Source organism: Lagopus leucura, unplaced genomic scaffold, assembly GCF_019238085.1.
Source record: "Lagopus leucura isolate 7727_CA_CO unplaced genomic scaffold, USGS_WTPT01 Super-Scaffold_100159, whole genome shotgun sequence".
NCBI lineage: Eukaryota > Metazoa > Chordata > Aves > Galliformes > Phasianidae > Lagopus > Lagopus leucura.
Window position 1 is genome coordinate 14,083,615 of NW_024962335.1, and position 22,316 is coordinate 14,105,930.

General features: G+C 48.2%; 1 protein-coding gene across 2 annotated transcripts; it reads right to left on the reverse strand.

The window, feature by feature from the left end:
* Positions 1–1,677: 1,677 nt before the first annotated feature.
* TOM1 (target of myb1 membrane trafficking protein) lies at positions 1,678–22,309 on the reverse strand. 2 transcript variants are annotated; one of them, XM_042889584.1, is made up of 16 exons: positions 22,215–22,309; positions 15,222–15,306; positions 13,599–13,677; positions 13,308–13,457; positions 13,052–13,186; positions 12,597–12,743; positions 11,486–11,602; positions 10,863–10,996; positions 10,165–10,198; positions 9,470–9,587; positions 8,375–8,495; positions 5,608–5,683; positions 5,104–5,166; positions 3,421–3,480; positions 3,176–3,212; positions 1,678–3,078 (listed from the first exon to the last, which is right to left on the reverse strand). In XM_042889584.1, exons 1-16 carry the CDS (start codon positions 22,264–22,266, stop codon positions 2,930–2,932), a joined length of 1,557 nt encoding a protein of 518 aa, XP_042745518.1. In that variant the 5' UTR covers positions 22,267–22,309; the 3' UTR covers positions 1,678–2,929. The 2 variants fall into 2 exon arrangements, with proteins under 2 accessions (XP_042745518.1, XP_042745519.1); XM_042889585.1 differs by lacking the exon at positions 5,104–5,166.
* Positions 22,310–22,316: the final 7 nt, after the last annotated feature.

The window sequence follows — 22,316 nt, forward strand, 5'->3', positions numbered from 1 at the left end:
CCAACTCCACTAACAGAGGGAAGTGACCTCAGCCCACGCAGGCCAAGTCAGCTGCAGCTCCAGGCATTCCTGCTCACAAGGTTTTGCAAGGAAATGGCACAAAGCAAATGGGAAGTTTTCTTCCTGAAAGTCCACATTCCTAAATCCCTGCTTCCTTGCTCAGGTTTTGCGGTCGCTGCTATGCACCTCCTCTTGGTCACCTCCATTTCCTTGCTCCTGAGCACTGGTGCACCTACTTTTCTCCCTGCATTTTTGCACATTTGCCTGTCTCCCTTCCCTTCCCTTCCCTTCCCTTCCCTTCCCTTCCCTTCCCTTCCCTCCTGAACAGAAATGGAAGAGGCTTTATTCTCAATTGGGAAGGAAGAGGGAATCTTGTTGTCCCAAATAAGCTTTGAAGAAGTTTTGGCACAGTAGAGCAAGATGTGGAGTGGAGAACAGCCTTCCCAGTGAACCAGCAAGGGGTACTGTGCTGATGCGTGAGATGCTGTGGGAAATCAGAAGACCAATTTGTTTACTGTTTTTTAAAAATAAATTTCATATACTATTTGAATTGGTTTTTGTGTTTTTTGTTTGTTTGTTTGTTTGTTTGTTGTTTTGCCTTGAGGAACGCTGATGTGCCAAGAACTGCACAACGCAAACATCATGGAAATTCTCGTGAGCTTTTAATATGTGCTTAACTTTTAGAGATAAGGAGCAAATGTGACCCAACGCAGGGAGGTTCTGGCTTTTTTCAGCTTACATAAAAACAAGCACTCTGGAAATGTAAAAGGTCTATGTGGGTCACGCTCTTGTTCCGAGGGTGGCTTTTAATGGATGCTTCAACCTATGTGTGCACACAGCGCTCATGCGCACACTCCGGAGCGGTCACCGTGTGAGGCTGTGCCAGGCTAAAGGTTGAGGCGTAATTCCTAGAATAAGGCACAACTTTGGTTGGTTGGGTGTCCTGCGTAGCGCAGCCCGCTCTAAGCGGGTCACTGCAAAGTGAGAGGGCTTCCTCCGCAGCTTGCAGAACTCGGGCAGCCGGCGTGTGAGGCACTACAGCCATCTGCTGGGAGAAATTAGCAAGCAGCCTTGTGGGTTGGTTTTTTTGTTGTTGGTTTTTTGTGTCTGTTTTTTTTTTTTCTTTTTTTTTCTTATCCAATGGAATCATAGGACCATAGAATCATTAAGGGTGGAGAAGACCACTAAGATCACCTAGTCCAACCATCAGCCCATCCCCACCATGCCCACTGACCATGGCCTTCAGTGCCACATGCGCACAGTTCTGGAACACCCCCAGGGATGCGACTCTACCACTTAGGAGGGTTTTCCAAGCTCCCACCCAGTTTGACACCAGGTGATGGCATAGGGACAGCTGTAGATACCACACAGCCCTTTCAGAGCAACTGTTTCTTGCATGTCTTTGAGTGATTTATGGATTGAGATGCGCATTTGGGTCTGGTCACAAGGCAGAAGGGGGATGGGGAGGAGGTAGCTCACTCTCTTGCTATTTTGGGATGGATTGGAGCCACCTCTCCAGGAACCAGCACCTGCCTTGACTCACAGCACCCTCAGCCGCATACCATGGCTCCTCTCAGCACCACTGTGTCCTCACTTGGAGAGCAAATGTGGCCACATGGCTGCATTCCTCTTCTCCCTTCCCCACGCCAGCACAGAGAACACACGCGTTCCTTCAGCGGAGGTTCAAGAGTTTGCTCCTTTAATGTGCAATAAAAAAGGCAACTCTCCCACATTCAGCAGGAAATCCCACGAGCAGGAGCCCCAGGCTCGGCACCCATCTCCCCAGCTGCCATACAGGATCAGGCACTGTGTGTGGTTTGCTCAGAAGGGGTTTCTCCCCTAAGTGCAAGTCGCTCCTGGCTGCTGCAGGGCAGCTTTGCTGTTGCGAGATGACTGATGTCTCGCTTCCCCTCTTCCGCTCACCAGCTTGAACAAGCTCTCCCAGCAACAGCATGCTCCCACCAGTGTAACAGTGCCTATGAGGGCCTCCTGTTTTAGGGAACACAGCTCTCTGCCACAGCACACAGGGAGTCAACAGCTGTTAGCTGGATCTGAGGCTGAGAGATCCTCCCTGCATCACAGCGGGATGTGGTGGAAGGCATCAGCGGAAGCAAAATAGAGGCAGGGTCATACTGGGGAAAGAAGGAAGGAAAGGATGGTAACAGGGGAATTAAATTAACTGCGAAGAGTTTGCTGAAGGCACATCCTAACCCATAGCAGACAGCCCCTTCAGCCTGCAGGCTGTGTACCACTTGCAGCTCAAGGCTTGCTTGCTGCCAGGGGCTTTGGTAACTGGCTGGCATGCAAAGGAAACAAGGGATGTGGGTAAGATTCCAGATAAACTGACGGGTAGGAAAGGAAGAGAAGGGGTTGTGAGTGAGGTGCTGCATACCACAAGCACTTGTGCAAGAAAAACTAGAGCAATAGGGCTCCACTGCCATTAGTGTTTTTCCTCCTCCACCTGTAACATATCGTACCACCTTTGCTTTCCAGACTAACAGTGGCAGGCAGAGGGCTGGAGGCCCACTCTAGAGAGGGAGCTAGGAAAGAGGCAGGCAGGCATGATTTCAGCAGCAGGCTGCAGGCTCTCCTCTTTCTTGGGCAAGATCTCTGATTGACTCACTGGAGAGGAGGATGGGGAGTTTCTGCTTTACCCACTCCATACCAAAAAAAACGCCCACTGAACTCCCATGTTCTCTAGCAGCTTTGAAAACCTTCTTCACAAGCCTATTGTGTGACACAGAATGTCCCTGAACACAACAATGATTATCTGAAATATGAAAGCAGCTTTAAAATAAAAACAACTCAAAAAGAAAACAGGAAGAGAGTGGAGGAAGGGGATAGAGTCCTTCCCCTGCTGGCCCCGGATTGGAGGCGAGCAAAACAGCACACACAGCCTCTTGCTCCACAGCACACCAGTCAGTCGTGCTCACAAGGCAAACATAGCATCATCTTCTTTTGCTTGCTTCTGATGACGGCTGGCAGCAGCAGGGGAGACAGACGTCCCTGCTGAAGAGCTGGACAAAGTGGGCAGTCGGTCTGCAACTTTTGCTCGTTCTTCCAGAAACTTGTCAAACTCTGGGACAAAAGCAGAGTGGAGCATTAACAAGGAGGGGGGTTTGTGGAAAAGCCAAAGTGCTGCCAGCTGGAAAAGCCGTTTGTGGGTGGCTCTTACCTTCGCTGGTGACACCTTTTCCATCCTCTGACTCTCCCTGGAGAAGGAGAAGGGCATGATTAGAGGCTTTTTATATTGATACGGTAGCCCAGATCCTGTGTCCTCAGCTTTTCCTGACCTGGTCCCTCCAAGCAGCCTGTGCCACGCACACAGCAGTGCCAGCGCTGTTGTACACTCCCCAAGATCCAACCTCACAGGCAACTCTGACAGCACCACTGCTTACAGATAAGCAGGCCTTCACTTACCACGTCAGTAGACAGCCACTTTTCTATGTCTTCCATGAAATTTGCCTGGGGAACTGGCACCTGGGACAGAGGAAAGAAAGGCTGAGAGAATGTTCTTGAAACCCACTTTGCAAAAGGAAAGCCCAACCCAAAATCTAACCCTCTTGCCCCATCATTCAGTCAGTTCAAGCCCTTCAAAATCCCACCACTGCCATTGCAAAGCTCTCCCAGCTGCCAACGGTTCACCTCCTTCCTCTGCCCCATTCACACCCAGGCGTGCATAATTTCCAGGATACATGACATTAAAAGCATCTGGGGTTTGGCAATTGATTTTGGGATATTAACACAAGATGAGACTTTGGTAAGGACCCACAAGATGGAAGTTGTCTGCTTGTGTGAGGAAGCCAGTGAACAGGAGATGTGCTTTACTCCACACCACCTCCCTTCCACAAAGCAGTGACAGTCTGATGTCAAAGTCTGTGGTGCTTAAGATAACAAATGTTTGATGCCATACAGAGGGAGAAGGGCCAAGAACTGATTCTCTGGTAGGATCATGGAGCAAGGCAGTATTTGACATCACACCAAACTACAGACACAAATCAATCAAAGATAAAGTCCTCTACAATTGAATCGTAATTCAAATTCAAGTAAGAAGAAGACTTAGTGCAGAATATTTTACATCTCTGGCCAATTTAAGAAGCAGAGACACCTTTTTAATGGACAGAGATATCCTTGACAGAAACCAAGACCAATTCAAACCCCCAGATCCTTTTCTCCAGTCATGAGCTTTTGAACAAAGCTGAGCAGCTAGAAGCTTCCCAAGCAGAAGTGCCAGAGGCTGTGTTATTTCTTAGAGGAACTTATTTCTTAGTTTCCTCATATGAATAACTCCCTCACCCTCAGAAAATGGCAAGATCAAGAGAAAAAGCAACCCTTTCTCACCAAGGACAGGCAGACTTTCTCAAACCAGGTAGCAAGTTCAGACAGTTACCCCAGTGGGCAGATGTATGAGTGGGGATGGAAGAGGATGTGTAAAATTAGGGAAGTTTCAAAGTGAAGTGGCTTTGTCTACCCAGAAATGAACTCTGGGTAGTGCATTCAAGCTGACAGGAGAACTTGTGGGGAAACTTCCCCACAGACATTAGTCTAGGCAGTGCCCATTTTAGGAAGAAAGGCTAGCAAACTTTGCACCTGGGACACTGTCAAAACCTCAGCATGCCTGAGGGGATGCAAATGCAGAAAATCCTGGTGCCAAAAGACCAAATTTGAAAGCTTGAACACATTATCTGCAGGAGAAGGCCTCCAATGTGATAAAAGCCAGAATATGTTCTCTTCCAAATGTGGCAGCTCATGCTAGGCAGGAGAAGCTGCAAAGGGAATGAACAGCTGCAGCCTTCCCTATACCACTGTTTCATGCCTTTGACCCAGATATCCACCCTGTTACAGGCCAGTCTTTGTACGCCACATGCTCTTTTGGCCTCAGAACTTCTGGGATTTTTCCCTACTGTCATGTTAGAGGAAGGACTGACACTGCCTTCTTCCTTCCCAACCCTGGTCTCTATAACTGGCCCAGATCAGGGTTGCTCCATTTCAGTTTGCAGTCTCTCCTGATGCCTGCAGTGCATCCACACGTGCTGTGCCATTGCCACCTGCAACCCAGCAGCCCCAGCCTCCTTTCTCCCTACTGATACTCCACCATCTCACCATTCCTTGCCGCATCATCCAGTTAGTCAGCTGGGCTCCATCACTGGAGGCATTAGACTCCTCCTGGTTGAGAGAGAGTCTGTACTGAACGCTGTTATTGCAGAAGGTCAGGGAAAAGGGAGGCAATGGGTTTAGGGTAGTGGAAAGTGCACACTGTTACTGGTGGCCCACTTCTCTGACTGCAGAGAGGAGGCAAACGGACTTGGAAAGCTATGGAAATGTAATAAACCGTATTTCCAAGTGGTTATTTCCTGCAGATGTAAGAAGGCCATCCTATGTCTGTCTGAGTCAAGTTCAGACTTCTCACATTTCCCCACCTCCGGGTTGTAAATAATGAAGTATAGAGTCCAGATAGTAAATGCAGGTTGGTAGAGCCTAGGAGTTATCAGTCATGTTAAATGCTTGATTATTTTTCTTTCATAAAGGCAGCAGGTTTACTGTGTTGGAGGGCAAGGAGGATACTCCCACTCCTGGTCACACATTAAAGGCTCTGCAGCCACTTACCGCTCCTGTGTTCTGCTGCCGGGCATCCAGGGCACCAGCAAGTCCTTTGGTGGCTTGGGGATCTTCGTACTTTACCCTGAAAGCATGAAGTTAGATAACACACAGGTTGATACAATGTCTGTGAGTGAAGATTGGGAAGTTCTAAATATATACTCAGGGCTGCTGACTGCACAACTTTTCATCTCTCACCGTTCTCCTCCCAAGAGCTTCTAGAAAGGAGTACAAAACTCCTATTAAAGAAGAATGCAACCCACTGTAAACCAGACTAATCTACTCACTGCAACATCACTATGGATACCAGAGGACAGCTCTGGCACTTGATAAGGGGATGACAAGGCATCACCTAAAAACAACTGTCCAGCAGACTAAAACGCAGTCCTCAGTCTTACAGTGCTAGGTGTATCTAACATGACACTGATCTTCCCTGGACTTGACTACAGAAGAGAGATAACTAACACAGACTGCACAGGAGATCACAGATGCTATAGAATGGATTTGAGCAACAAAGCCCCTGTATTATTCATATATCTTCACAGCAGAAACACATCTCAAAATCCTATCTCTAACCAACAACACTCAAGAACTGATGGTGGCAGAGACTCACAGGCTTATACCATGTGGGAGGTTAAGCTGGATGATCAGAAAAGCCTGGTGTTGCTTCAGTCTCCAAACATCCCATTACAGCAAGCTCTTTCTATACACAGACAAGTCCCACCCAGCATCTCCTTTATCCCATTTCTGTGTCACCTCCAGGCTGCTACCACACACGCCAATGCCATGCTTCACCATCTGATCCATGCAGACTGGGGAAAACAATCCATCCATGCTAGGAGAATGAAGCGTCTCCCAGAAGCTCTCCTCAGGTTTCCCTTCCAGCCAGGCCCCTTCTTGCAGCTGAAGCAGATCATCATGTGGAGCTGTTTTTGTTGGGGGCTGAGGGCTTGGGCCACCGTTGATCAAACTTCTCAAAAAAGTGCTCATCAGTGAAGGGGCCGCTGTGGATAATGGCATCAAGGATGAAATACAGCACCACTACCATGCCACTGATGAGGAAAAATGGCAGGAAAGGCTTAAGGTGTTTCAAGCACTGCTTTGCTGAGACACCCATGAAGCATCAGGAATCGGGAACAGACCTTAGCTGCCTTGCTTGTGTCTCCTGCCAGCACATCCTGCCTGGGAGCAGCAGAGAAGTGGGTCTGTTCAGGGAGAGGGAGATACTGAGAGCAGAGGGTGCTAAGTGAAATGGGAAACCTGAGCCAGTGAGAATAGAGACTACCTGGCAGGGCTGCAAGTGCAAGCAGATGGAGGGCAATGAGGAATAAATAGAAGACGCCTCATTACTGCAAAGATCACAAGCCTCAGTCCGTTAAGGATTGCGCCACACTGGAGAGGATATGATTCCACCCCTGCCCAACTGTTCCTCAGCCTCTTGCACTGCGCACATACCAGCAGCTTGGGTTTCAGAGAGGCTGCTGGCACCAGTGTTTCTGTCCCATCCTGAGGCATCACAACCTGTGGTGTGTTGGGAGTACCCTCCAAGCAGCAGTCTCATACACCCTGACGGACTCTGCACATGGGTTCACAGCCCTGAATAAAGTGGTTCAGAGCTGCAAATGTTGGCAGTCATGTTCAGGCTGAGCCCAAAACAGCCATGTGTGTTCAATTGCTGCTTCCCAACAGCCTAATGTGCTCACTAATGTAGCCCATTAGTGTGGTGCCCTGAAGGGTGCTGTGGACTGGAGACAGTACAGAGGACAGTCAATGAAGCAGGAGCAGAATCCCTTCCTAGCAAGGCCTGCCAGGGCAATCAGTTTGGGGAGCTCAGTGCTTGGACAAGATGATTAGGAATAAATTGTGTGCCGTCCATGGATGAAACTGAGGCAAGAGAGTGAAAGGAGACTTCTTTATGAGGTGTTAACTTGCCACTGTCCAGCTGCAGGGCAAGGCACTCCAGTGGATGGAGATCAGGAGCGCAGCTCTCTGAGGGCTGGAGGCAACCATAAGACTATGGACTCTACTGTTTGGTAACCTATGAAGAACATTGGGTGATTCTGACAGGTGAAACAGAGTATCATTGTCAAGTCTGTCAAGTCAAAAGCATCCTGTCAGCACAGCTCTTGTTGGCTCTTCCCAGTTAGAGGATTCAGAAAATTCACTCTTTGAAGAAAAGAAGAGACCTCTTCAGTGTAGACAGTGTATAGACAGTACTATGAGGTCCAACTATTACTGCTTTACATCAGGAGGTCTCAACCATACTACAGAGCAAGAAAAACCAGTGCCACTTAACAAGAGGGAAGCTGAGACCTAGATCAATGCCCTGCCTTGCAAACCACAATGGATTGTGCACTGTCTGCACTCCAGCTGAATATTCTGTCCATCAGACTCCATTGATATTCAGTGATACAGAATGGAACTCGTGATTTCAGATAGACAGGAAAACTGAGCCAGTTCCATTCTGCACCTTTATCTCTGACACTGAGCCTTGCCACCACATAAAGCACTGCAATGTCCATTGGTGAGGGATGTGTATACAGAGACCACTTTCTTTTCCACTTGACCAGGAGAACGCTGTAAAGGGTGGACAACAGCAGCAAGGGAGAATGCCTGGAACTATAGAAGACATCCTACAAACACTGTGCGTGGGAAGAGAGCATTTCTGTTTCACCCTTCAGCTTCCCACAAACTTGCTGGCTGGGATCATAATTCCAATTCCCCCACAACCTCCCCTCTTGGAAGAAGGCAAGCACAGAGGGGCAGCTACACTCACTCTCTGCGTTGCTCAGCCAGCGAGCTGCCACGTGTCACAGCAAACATGTCGAACTCTTCCTCCAGCTTGCCAGAGGTGTCGAGGGAGTGCAGCCCTGCACTCACGCTCCTTGAGCCCAGGGCTATGGGAAAAAAAAGAGAGTGAGCAAGCAGCATGGACACACGAATGGAGGGCCATGGGCTTGGAGGTGTTGAGTGGAAGGCTAACATTCAAACAGGTTAAGCTGCTCCAGGCCCACTAATCGATTCTGCCCCTCAGAAGCAGCACAGTGTTATCAGTGTCATGGGTGATGTGACAGAATCAGTTTCTTCTCCTACTCAGCAGATATTTTTAGCTCAGACTCTGGCAGCAGCAGCAGCAATTTATTGCACTGATTCTGAAGGGCAGATGTTCCTGATCGTTTAACACAGGGAATTGCTTCATAACCTGTGGAAGAGGATAACCTGTGTTCTCCACTGGAGTGGATTTTCAGTATCACCTGAAAATCTCTGACCTGAAAACTATTTCCACTGGCTTGTTTGTAAATACAGTATTGTTAGTTTCCTTCAACTGCATCCAAGTTGTACTGAGCATGCTCACAATCAGCAAGAGCTTCAGGCATGATTTTGTATACTGTTGTTATGTCTTGAATACCCCTCAGGATCCCTCAAGCTTTCTGACAGCCTGTCAAGATCTGGGTCCTGAGCCCAAAATGCTCATGGCTGCCTTTGCAGTACAGTTCAGTGGCTTTTCTTCTCCCCAGCCCTGGTGGCCAGCCTGACACCACATGGCAAGAGAAACAACTGCACTGTTGCTAGGGATAGGAGGGAGTGCAACTTTCTTCCCTGCTGGAAAGCCCAGTTCTTAGCCACAACCTACAACTGAGGTCCTTCCATAAGAAGGTCCGCCTCCTGCACAATCTGAGGCGTTAATATTGAGACATGTGCTTGCATCTCTTGGCATGCAAGGGTTTCTTCATTAGTTTATTATTTGACAATATACTCAATTTGTCTAGGCTACTTTATGAATATGGCTAAATTGGTAACTGAAGTGCATTACAGGTTTCTTACAGCAGCACAGGAGAAAAACTGAGGAGAATACTGCGTGGCAACATACTCATTCCAGCCAGCTGAGAGGAGAGGTTGTTGGTGACTTCAGGTTGTCTCACTACAGACGGAGTACTGGGTGTACTGGGTCTCAGGTCAATCAAGTTATTCTCTGCCTCACTTGGTGCCTTTGGAGAAAAAAAACCCAGAAGATAGTGAAGTTTGTGAGCTTTGGACGCTTTGACTCCCCAGTCCTAAGTTATTAACACTGAAAAGGGAAGCCCTACTGTACCCTACCTTTCAATATACCTACTGTATATTGAAAAATATCAACTGGGGAGCCTGTCCTTGGGAGAAGTGGGACAATGATGAGAGAACTGGCTGGGAATAGGGCAGAATACATCTTGGTACCCAAGTCCCAGCTCTGCTGGGATGTCAGTAGGTTAGGTGCTGGCTCAGACAACAGGCCAGTGATGATACAAGGAGGCTCATTTGAGAAATGTTCATGCTCAAAACCCAGAAACCACATCTACTATTAGTCTGTCCTTATTCTTTGGGTGTGGGGAAGGGGCCTACTGCTAGGAAAGTCTAGCAATGGGAAATGGAGCATCTTACACACTGATGAGGTCTGGTGTGTCTGGGCTGGGAGAGAAAAGCCTATAGCTTGCAAGTGGGGCAGTTTGAATCTCTTTTCAGCTCAGCAAGACGTCACAGGTTGTGCAGGATGCAAACTGAGCCATACAAAAGGCAGTAGCTTTGAATTACCTTAACAGGCTGTCCTGTCCGAACACGCTTAAACCTGCAAGGAAGATGACAGGATGCAACAGGATGCATTTCAGTAGTGTGTACTAATTCACCCTCAGCCCAAGAGATTTCTCAGTAAGGCTTGGCATAGTCTGCCCCTTCCTACATACTAGAAAAGGGGGACCATGTTCAGGGACCCATTTCTCCCCCTACACAGAAGACTCCACAAAAGGGCCCTCAGAGTTGATATCTCCAAAGATATGTCTCCAAAGATGTGACATAAGAAAGCATCTTGTGACATTTCAAAGCTACTTCTAATCAAAATGGTTCAAACCCAGCTCTCCTACACAGAGGAGATCAAATTCTCTTCACCCTAGTAGAAGAGAGGAGTTTGGTGAAATGGAGGACAAAAACAGGTGATGATTCTACCAAGGCAAGTCCTTTCTATGTCTGTCTGCCTGAGAGCTAGAAAGCCAGCTCTTTTCATGCAGTCTCTTTCTTCTTTTGGGTTATGTTTATATTCTATCAGCAACAAACACAGTGTACTGAAGGGGCATGGATAAGTCAGCAAGATCTGAGGACTGGCTCTTCTTTCTAAGATGGGTAATAAAGGCTGACACACCTTGAGCATTACATTCATGGGCAGATCAAAAGCTGGGATAGACTACCAAAGGGCAGTCAGCTCTTATGGAGGAGCAGAGCAGGGAGGAGAGAGGTACCTTTCATGGCGTAGAAACACATTGTTGAGGTTGTCATTGATGAGGAGTAGCTCCTCAGTGAGCTGCTCATGCTGGACACGGGGAATCAGCTCTAGCACACGCTGCTGCATGGCTCTGCATGTCCGATTCAGCTCCTGCTCATAGCAAGAAAAGTTACCACAAAGGTCAGGCTCAGGCTGAGCACTTGCAGATTTGGAAGTCTGAATGCAACAGACAGACTCCAGAGCCAACTGGAGTCTATCAGCAAGTGTAGAGGATGAAAAGAAGTTGGTATGAGACATAAACCAAGTCTGGGATTTATAGTTACTAGTTTTCTTTGTCCTTGCAATAATTGCATACTGTTTGTTTAACATATTATTCAGGAACAAAGGCCCTCAGGGATTATAGGTCTTTGTGTGAGATGATTCCAGCCTCAACAGGGCAAATTTCCTTGGCCACTGAAACTTCACAGCCCCCATGTCTCCCTTATCCCATCACTCCCTGCGAAGTCCCACACTGAATTGTTCCAGTGCAATTGTTCCCCGTGCCTAGCATGTAGAATGTCTCAGTTCATCAACTCATTGCTAAATTGAGCTCCGTGTGCCAGCCCTCTGTCCCACCAGTAACTGCCTTGTGTTCCTTACTTGCAGCAGCTCCAAGTCAGAAGTCTCAGCCTGGGATGGCACCAGCTCTGTCAGCATCTCTGACATGACCTTCACATTCCCATTCACCACTTCCAGCTCACTGCGTAGCTTCTTGATCTGCAGAAGGGAGTGGAAGTGACTACTTACCCCGTGAAGGCCAGGGGATAGCTGAGGCAGCTGTGAAGGGCAGTGCACAGTGTGGATGCATTCACAAAGCTGAAGGGAAAAGCCACTGGAGAACTCATTTGTCACTGCTCAGTTTGGTTCCCGGGAGCTCTCAGCAGAAGGAAGCCTTATTACTTACCATCAAATTCACTCGCTGGTAAAAGATGCCAGGCACTCACTGGGAACCTTTGCCACTATACCTAACCTTGATTTTTAATAACCAGCAAAGGCTGCTGTTATGATTCAATCTCACCCCAGCCAGCAGCTCCTCTGTGGCAGTCGCTCACATGATTTCATTTCAGAGGCAGCAGATTGGAAAAAATGAATTCCCATTCAGAAGGTGACTCTGGGCTAAGAGTGCAGTTGAAGCTTTTTCTCTCTGGTTTCAGAGGCTACTAATGAGCTCCTTGAGAGCATTTTCTACCCTCTGTTCTGCAAGGGGATGCAACCTAATAGCAGCTGGAGAATTGATGCTGAACTTGGTGTCTTAAGTCAGGGTGAGGAAGGAGAAAAGAGGATGAAGAAACATCTGAGAAAGCCCTGGTCTATGCAAGCTGCATAGCCAGTTAGGATTGATTTGTATGGAGTCACTTGTGAGTCAAGATAAACAAAGATGGTACGGAGGTATCTACAGAGCAAAATTCTGCTCCACTGTACTACAAAGACCTTGCTCAAAGCCTGTAGGTCTCAGCTCCTCACTTCCCTATAGACCGGAGATCCTTCCAGTAGCTGCAAGCAGCCCTGTCTTAGGGAAGCATAACCACTCTGTGTTTGTGGTAACACTGCGACCACAATGGAGAAAATCCCTGAATGACACTTTGGAACAGCTCCTTAAGGATCTAGGCTGGGGAGAAGGAGCAGGACAGCAGTCTCAGAACAGCATCTGTGAAACAGATCCCACGTGGAGGGACAGCTAGCAGCAGCAGAGGGTATGTGTCCAACTCACCTGCTCTTGTGTGGGTGTGATGGGTGCATTGCTGGAAGTGTCTCTCCCAGAGGGCAGGGTGACAGGGTGGAGGATGGACTCCATCTGCTGAGGGGAGTTGACCACAGGAGAGTTCTGTCCAGATTGGGAGTTGGAGCTATACACAGACTATGAGTGGGAACAGCGGCAGAGATGTTAGACACTCACAGCTGACAGGATAGTACAATTAGGAAAGATATGTTAATGTCAAGTCCCCATCTGCTTTCAGTTAGTCTTCCAACTTCTCTGCCTCACCTCCCTCAAAGCTCTTACCCTATAGCTATAAGTCACTTTGTCCACCGTGGCCTTGCAAAGAGACTCTCCTGCAGCTTCTCACTCCCCACTTCCTCTAACTGCAATCCAGAACTACTGTAGCACCCTCACAGCTCCAGAACAGCAGCAGTACACCTCCCTTCTCCTCAGAAATGCTTCCATACCCTCCGCGGTGTGTGGATGGGGGACAGCATGTCCAGATCAGTCATGGGAAACTCAAGGCCTTTCCGTCTAAGGTCTTCATAGACAGCAACAACACCAGTTAAGTCCGGTGAGCTGCGGAAAGCATCCGCCCAGGACTAGGGAGAAGGAGATAACCATTGATATCATCATTTACATAATTTACACTACACTAACACACAAAGACCTAAAGACAACCGGTCCCTTCACTGGTGCAGATGCTCATTCTTTTTGGCTCACCTGGATGAGGGTCAGCACCTTGTCGTGTACTATGGCAGGTGGGTTATTCTTCGGCAGGATTGTTCTCACCAGGACGCTTTCCACAAAGTCCTGGCTGGCTACAAGGATATGGAAGCGATGGCCACAGTTTTTGACACATGTCTCCAAGACCTTTGAAGGCAAAGAAGCATTAGCTACAGTCTTCTCTGCCTGCATATATTAGCCTTGTCTTTGGGTGCCCAAGTTTTTGCACTTGGGGACTCAGCTTTACAGCAAGAATCACGGAACCAAGAAAGAATAGTGACCACTCACCGTCAAAGCCAGCATAACTTCATGGAAATTCTTATTCCCTACAATTCTTTTCTTTATGGCTCGGAAAGCATCTTTGGGCCTGCAGGAAAAAGCAAATGGAGAAAGATCATCAGAAGGGTGAGACCAACGTAGGCAGAAGCAAAGCAAAACAGCCACTGACATCCAGAGTCTTGCACTCAATAGGTGATCTTCCCCATCACATTTTCAGTGCATCTTGAAGCAGTGACTGATAAAGCAGTTTTTGCCATTAGTTCTGTAAGAGGAGCTAGGTCCTGCTGCTGAGCATTGGAGCTGAAACTGGAGGCTTCTGTGCTGATGTTTGCAACAATCCAAGGTGTACAGACAAAATAGAGAATAAAAGCAACACCAGAAATGTACTGTTTGGGGTAAAGCAAAATCCCATGGCAGTGACAATGCAGACAAGATCACAAAAAGTTTGGCATAGGACAGAGGAGAAGCAATCCTTGTAATATTTAGAAATAAACTGTTTAAACTTTTCCCTGGAGGAAAGGAGGCTAAAAAGAAGTTTGGGAGATGCAGTGGCAAAATCTTGCATATATGGCAGCATAGCAGGACAACTGTGGTTTTGTGAGAGGGTACAAAAGGACTAACATGCTCCAGTAGAGTAGAGTAGGGGAAGAAAGGCTGGCCTGGAAGAGCAGCAGCACTGGAAGATAAGAATGAGATGGAGACACCAAGATAATGAAGAAGCACCTGGGAGCCCATGGGGCAGAGAAGCTGCAATAGATGGGCATTAGCAGGAGAGTGGGAGAGACAGCTGTGCTAGCAGCAGCCCAGAAATGAAACACAAAGTGGTAACAGCTTGGGACTGAGAACTGTTGGCAAAGACAGGCATATTTGTACCAAGGGGAAAGCAGGGAAGGTGTGACAGATCTGTAAAGAAAAGGCGTTTGACTTTGTTTCCATAGAACTGTGAAGTTTCAAACTGAGCTTGCTATCTATCAGCCTCCCTGTGAGGTGGGACAGCAGGAGTGAAACCCACATTTTTCATTCTATGTATCACCTTCTTTTTTACATGCTGTTCTTGACATCTCCACTGTGAGATGGAGCAGACCCCCTAGGATTCACTGGCAAATCCCCAGCTCCAGAGTTAACATGTTTGGCAGATTTCTAACATCCTTTTCAGGGGGAATGCCCACATTTGTGCACATCAGAGTGATTGTATATGAAAATAACTGAGAACATAACCCCAGCAGGACCTGCCTGAGATTTTCTTCTCTCCTCAGTCATTGGCCTGAAGACTTTTACATTCCCAGTGGGGAGAGTGGGATAAGGAAGAGGAATAAATCAAAGTGAAAGAATTGCAAATGTGTCTTTGGTAGATGGGAGACAGCCTGGCTTGAATCAAGATTTCTCTGGAGACCTCATAGGCCTGTTTGAATGGCTCCTTGTGCTCATGAAGATCACAGGGAGGCATCTAACAGATACTCTGACAGCTCTGCTCTGTCTCTAGATGCCCCAGCAGAGTCTCATCTAGGGGACTGTTGGGCAGCCCAGTTTATTACCTCCACCGCTGCATGCTGCCATTGCAGTATAGGGATATTGTTACAGGAAGCGTGCTGGGACCTGCTGCTGAATGAGAACCTTTGCCAGCTCCCTTACCCTTCTTCAGTCTCATTAATGATGTCGCAGATCTCCATGTTGAGAGACCAGTCCTCGCCCCGCAAGGATCCATCGGTGGCTCTCTCTGGAAAACAGAAACCAAGACAGGATAAAGCTAAGAGAGGCCCTGGAACTCTCATGGGCTGCTCTTCAGCTCTGACCCTGGATTCCACCATAGTATTTAACATGAATAAAGCTGCAAAGCCTGAGCCACCAAGTGCTTCCCACTAGGTGTCACCACCATAAAGCACATTGCTGGCTGGTGTTGGGATGGGCAGTTGCACAGCTTTGCCCACATCACTCATGCTGCAAACTCACAAACACACACTGCATGATCTCTGGTGTCCTACACACAAAGGGGGAGAGGGCCTCAGTAGAAAACAAGTGACTTCAGCTGCACAACTGAAGAGAAGGGGGATTATTTGCTTTGTTGCTGCAGGGCCAGCAAAGGAAAGTATGAGTTTAGCCTGCTCATGCTGACATGTATCTAATGCCATCGGCGTTGCTTTTATTTGCATCAAATTAACAAATGAATTAGCCTCCCAATTTTTACAAGTCCTATAAAAACAGATAAGCAAGCAAAACCTAAAAAACAGGACTTGATTAACATTTGCATCTCTTGCCTGAATTTCTGGCCTCTGGGGGGTATTGACAGACAAGGACTGCGGGCTGAAGTCATGTTCCAGTTTTGATTGTGTCCCCTTTAATTAGGAATTCCTCAGTCAGCCTTGATGTTATTCAAGGCAGAGATTTGGGCAACACACAACTATTAGTGAGATCACCAGTGCCTCCACCCTGTAATCAGCTGCGTCTCACCCCAACCACACTGGCTGAGTGATGCTTTTAGGGTCACCACCAGTGGGTGGGGGAAACAACTGCTGGTGGGCAGGCAGAACCAGGCACTCTCCAGACCACGGGAAAATGCAGAGATACGGCAGATGGCAAATAGTGCAAGAGAACCTTCTTTCCAAGCTTTCCCATCCTATAAGATGCCTGATTTAGTAGTAGAGCAAGGCAATAAAACTAGCCAGACCAGTTCAGCACCTATCAGGTGCTCTTCAGGAGAACTGGGACCCAGCTTCCTTACAGGGACCAACTTACTTAAACACTTAGAGGAGTGCCTGCTTTTTCAGAACTGCTGTCACTGCATAATCTGGATCTGGCCCTAGCTGTTGTGGGTCCTCTGCCCTTCAGAGGGAGCCTCCTCTGCAACCCAAATAGCTGATGATCCCTCTGTGGGACTAAAATGAAATGCCTGCTATGCAAGTGATAATGATAGGGGCCCTAACATTGGAAAAATGTTTCTAACTCCTGCCTGGGTAAGGAGATCCTTCATGTTTTGGAATGCCCTGTTTCAAGGATCAGACAGCGAGCTACTCACAGCACTGTGCAATACACCCTCTCTTGTATACATCCCTCCCACAGGTTACACACCACAGCATGAAGCTACCTGTCCAAATGTCATTGAAATCCAGCTGCCACCTTTTTTCTTGGCTGCAAAACCTACTGATTGCACTGTGATTAGGTTGATTACATGGTGGCCACAACCTGATGGAAGAGGGCAAAGCAGTGAAGGAGAGCAGCAGAACGTTCTTAACGCTTTTTCACCTTTCCAATTATTCTCTCCAACTCTGGGACACCACAGAACTGGCCCTGCCGGCAGGTAGACTGCAGTTCAGGTTGATCTGATAGATTTGGTGCACTTGGTCATGAAGCTACACTTCACTGCTGCTCTCCTCCATGCTGAGGGTCACCTCCTGCTCAGGACATACCTTGGTTTATGTCCCAGCCTACCCAGAAGTTCCTCTGTACTGATTGTTGCCTTTGGCAATGAAACCCACAAATCAATCTCTTGTTTCTTTTCCTACCAAAAGGAAGTCCACATCCAACCTACTCAGCCCTGAAAAAAAAACACTGCAGATAAAAAGAAAAAAACACAACTCAGGAATAGAGTTGAGCCTGCTGGGAAGCTCTAAGCTACAGAAGAAACCAGGGATTAAACAAAACCAGAACTTAACCATCAAGTCTCTGCTGTTCAAGAATCTCCCCAAGCCTCCTCATCTTCACTTCTGCCTTACACAAATGTGAACTGAGTCTGCCACCATTCCTCTCTTGCTTCCCCGTGCGTGGCACCACTCTGCAACTTGCTTTCTTGTCTCCTTTTCTTCCAAATGTGCTCACTCTGCCAAAGCTGAGGAGCAGGTTTGCTTTCCAGAAAGGAATGCAAACAAACCATGCACACTCCTTCACCTGGCTGGCTGGTACAGAAAGTGGGGATTCCTCAGAGGTGACATATACAGCTCGCAGTCACCTCACAGTGGGGCAGTGATCCTGTCACTGCCACCTTCCTTAGGAGGCTGGTGGGTGAAAAGCTGCAGGAAAGCAGCAAACCTGCCATAAATGCAATGTGAAGTTAGAAAATGTACAGCTGGAATAGCAGAATTAGGGCATACGGAAAAAAGGAAGGCGATCACTTTGAATCTGCCTACTGAGATTAAGGCCCATCCTCTCTGGCCTCGGGAGGGTTGGAGCTAATGCCTTCTAAATCCTTGCTCCCAAGTACCGAAGGATTGCCCAAGTCTAATAAGATGTGTTGGAGTTTTCTCTGAAAATCCTGAACTTTACCCTTTTACTAAAGCCTGCAGAAAGAAAGGAAACTAAGTATATTCATTAGCCACGTGAAAGATCAGAGCGGCTGGCCCTGTTTCATGAGCTGTAATTAGCACATGAGCTGTCTGCCCCTTATAAAATCTGAGCCAGACATGCCGACAAGTCCCTAAAAACAGTGAGGACAGGAGGCAGGGCCTGGCTGCCTGCGGAGCACTGCTCGGCAGGGCTTATCAGGCAGCTTTTGGTTCTGTGTTCTGGGAGCTGACCCTGGCCTGACGCAGGGCATGCCTCATGGGGAGGCTATCAGTGGTCTATAAATGCTGCTTTCTTCAAAGCCTGACACCAAGACCATACAGTATGCAAGAGGCTCTCTGCAGGGCCGCTTCAAAGCCATGTTGTTTTAGTGGCCAGACCAGCTTCCTGGGTGTGACAGCACTGCGGTTTGATTGAGGCCGGTGTGCTGCCTTGCAAATTGCCCACCTCAACCCAGAATCACAGCTGTGGCATGAATCAAAACAAAGCACTGAATCTTCCTTTCTGGCATCTGATGTATTTCTGATGACTGTAAGCCACTAATGCGTCCAGTACTGTAAGATAAGAAATTATTTTGAACTCAGCATAACTGATCCACTGGAGTAGCACCTTGCATTGTGCCAGGTGTGAATTCCATGGCTTTGTTTCCTTCCTAGATTCTTGCTTCTTTCTATTGTGGCAGGGGAGGGCCCACCACTGGGCTGGCTATGTAGCCATTCCCAGTGGTACAGACAGCAGCACAGCAATGTACGGGAGCCAGGGACAGGTAATACCAAACAGAATCCAGCTCCTTTTCCTCCCCTTCAGAGGCCTGAAATATCCATAACAAGCCAGGTGGCATTCAGAAACCCTTCACCTGTACCCTTCATGCTCTACTGTAGCTTGTCAGAGACTAGCGCTTTGCTGCAAGTCAGGCCCTTTACAAGACTGCCTTTGGCACTCAGTCCTGCTGGCTTCAAATTCCTTGCAAAGCATTCTCACCAATTCCAACAAGAGTTTGAGAGCACCAGCATTTTGTTGCACAAGACAGCATAGGTTTAGCAGAAAGCAATCCAAACGTTCTCCCAACCTCCCTTCAATTCGTAATACCCCCTGGACCAAATCAGCATCCTGTGGAAAGTCACCTCAAGAAGCCTCATGCTTTCACTTCTCACAAGGAATCTTCAGTACCAGCTCAGGCAGGACTCCCCTCTTCAGCCTTGCCCTTTCTTCCTTTCTTCCAAAGATGCAGGGGATAGACAGCTTGCTTTCCAGAGAAAGCTGAGATATATCTCCAGTCTTAATTCAAGAGTGGTGATGGACATGTACTTGATCTACCACAATGCTTTGGGTATTTGCGTCTCTGAACTTATCCTCCTGTCCTTTGCTGTGAATCAGCTCAAAGTCTCGGGGATCCGAGAGCTCTTCATCAATTTCACAGCACAGAAGACAAGACTGAGCCTTGCTGAGAAGCACTACGTTGCAGAAACCCAACAGGAAAGAGAATGCTATTAACAGCAGATGGTATCTGCTTCCCACCAGCTCCTAAGGACCAACTTGCAGAGGGTTTGGGATTTAAATAGCTGTGAGGCACATTCTATTTTATCTGCTGCTCTCCCTCAACCATGAGCAGAGGCAATCTGCTCTCTCACTTGCTCTCTCTCGCCAGCCTCAATTTTCCTGGTTATCATGCTTAACCCATACCCAAACATAAAAAACTCCCTTCCAGGTCCATAGTACATTTTTACTTCTCTCCCTTGCCTTCTGCCCTCATTCACAGAAAAAAACTCGTTCCTTTTCAGTACTGCTATAATTACGAGCTATTCCAGACTTCAGGGTTCAGAAAAGAGCACTGTTCATTTCCTCTCTATTCTCTCACTCTGCCTTGTTACTATCCGAGCATCCTTGAAAGCAGGTTTTCCACTCTGACGTTTCTTTTACCTCCCAGGTAGAAGCCAAGTGAATTGCCCTTTCATTGGTAGAACCCAAACTACAATGCTTTAGCATTCTTCAGAAATTTCTCCATTGGTTAGAAGTACTTCATTTTTTTAAAGGCTGTATTCACCTTACTTAGGGAAAGAGATCACAGTCCAAAACCAGGACAAAAGGGAAATTCTGTGATGAAATCTCAGGATTGGGAATAAAAAGGTGTAAACCTACTCCTCTGCAACTGATACTTTTTGTAAGAAATCACTGAGATTATCTGAGTGTGTTTCCTTCTCAGCAAAACAAGTGGGACTTGCTAGATTAACATTAATGAAGGAATTTGAGAACATCAATCTGCACCAGAGTACTTCCTTTTCATTCCATAGCCTTCATCTAAAGCTGTTTTATACCTTTTAAGATGTATCAGGCACACATCACTCTGCCCAAGTAATTTACAAACATGCAATATCAGCTTTCTGCAGACAGCCCGAAATGGCAGCACCATGCAGGTTTGGTGAACAGGTTCATGGGCTCCTTGTGCAGCTGGCACAGACCTACCAAACAACTTCAGGTAAGTCTTGTTCGCGTCTCAAATTAAAAAGGAAAGATAGCATTTATCTATGTCCCCGGGATGTCGTTAGGCAATGTTCAAAAGGAGAAAACACTCGTATTTACAGCTGACAGCCCTTTTTAAGTCCTCCACACCTCAATTCCTTTTCTCATACACTGCAAATCCTCCACCCCTTTGGACTCCAATAACCCCAGTCAATGCCAATCATTAAGATTTTTCTGCTGTCACACATCTAGTACTATGGACTCTAAGCTCCTGTTTGACAGCACTCTTGAAACAATTTCCTCCTCTTCTTTGTTGTTGGTTTGTTGCTTGAAAATCCCTTCTTTACGAGAAGTAAAGCCCAGAAAGGAAACCACTTACATCTGACTGCTCAATAAACTGCTCAGAAGACCCAGAGGGCACAAAGTACTCTGTAACACCTAAAGATGACTTCAGTTTGCCTGGACCCAGACACAGCAACGTATCTGATACTCTCCTAGAATAATCAAAAAGGGCAGGAGACCGCATCTCCTGGGAAGCAGGATGAAACGTGACTGCCATCTGGGAAGGCATCAAATATCACGTAGAGCTGTTCTGTATTGAAAACCTTCCGTTGTTTGGGAAGATTAAAGTCAACCTTCCCCCAACTTGTTGTAGTTGCATCTCACCAATCCCACCCAGTACTTGAGTTTCACATCACAATGCCCACTGTTTCTTTGGACATTGGTGTGTGCATTTAAAGAAGTGCAGCAGTTTTCTCTTTTTCCACCTCACTCACAGCATGCTGTTCACCCCTGCAAATGCATTGAACCAGGGGTTTCAGAGAAGAACAGCACAAAGATTTGCACGGGCAACCGAAAGCAACACTGAGCAACTGCATAAACAAGAAATGGCCAAATTGCACAAGACAGAGACATCAAGCAGGAAACATCAACCACATTTCTTCAAGCACAACCTGAAGGCATTCAGATGGTACAACATGAGAACAAAAGAATCTTTATTCCAAGTACTTTAAGAACTGCATCTCTGCTTTGAGACCAGTGTAGCTGCCCATGGCCTTATTCTTTCTCTTTGCTCCACTTTCTTGAGCTATTTTCTTCTGTGCTCAGCAATCTGTCTTTAGCACAGGGACTAAAACGCTTAATGCCTGCAAGCCTGAAAGGTCACTAAGTGGATGCCACACTGATACCACTGCTAGAGCTGGGGCTCTACCCTGTGATCCCGCCTGTGGTGCAGGGCAGAGCCAGCAGGGCCGCCAGTACAGTGTTGGGCGCTGCTGGGTGACGATCCCACTAGACAAACCATCAGACGGCAGGTCTCAGCCAGCCCGAAGTTCCCGCCCCTGGGCAGCCCTAGCTCTGTGCCAACTGCCTCCCATGCCTCTTCAGGTAGTAAAAGGTGCCTTCCCGCCCAGAGCGCCGAGAGGCCACTGTGGCTGGAGCTCAGCCAATCAGCAGCCCACGCAGGGTGGGTTCCCCGCGAAGCCCCCCAAGAGGTGCAGGCGGGAATGGCACCGAGCCAATCACGGACCTCAGCGCCGCCAGGGGGCGTGGCTCGGACCACCGCTCCTCGGCCCCTTTAAGTGAGGAAACTTCGCCTCGCCACCTCAAGACCCCTCCACGCCCGGATTGGCCGGCGGGGCCGCCGACGGCACCGCCACAGGCTGCGCGTTCTCTATTGGTCGAAGACGGCCGTCAGTCACAGCGGAGCTCCCCTCTCACAGGCCGCCTCCCTCCGCATCCCACCGCGAGGGCGGGGCCCGCCGCTTCTCGCAGGCAAGGGGTCCTGCGGCAGGGCGGGCGGCCGGGCACGGCGGCAAGTTCCCACGGGGGGCGCGCGGGGGAGAGGGAACGGGGGCGCGCGCGGGGACGGCGCGAGAGCGGGGGACTCACCGATACGCTGCCCCACTGGGGAGCTGAAGGGATTCCCCAGCAGAAAGTCCATCGCGCCGCGATCAGCTGACTGTGCCGCCGCCGCTCACGTGACCGCGCGCC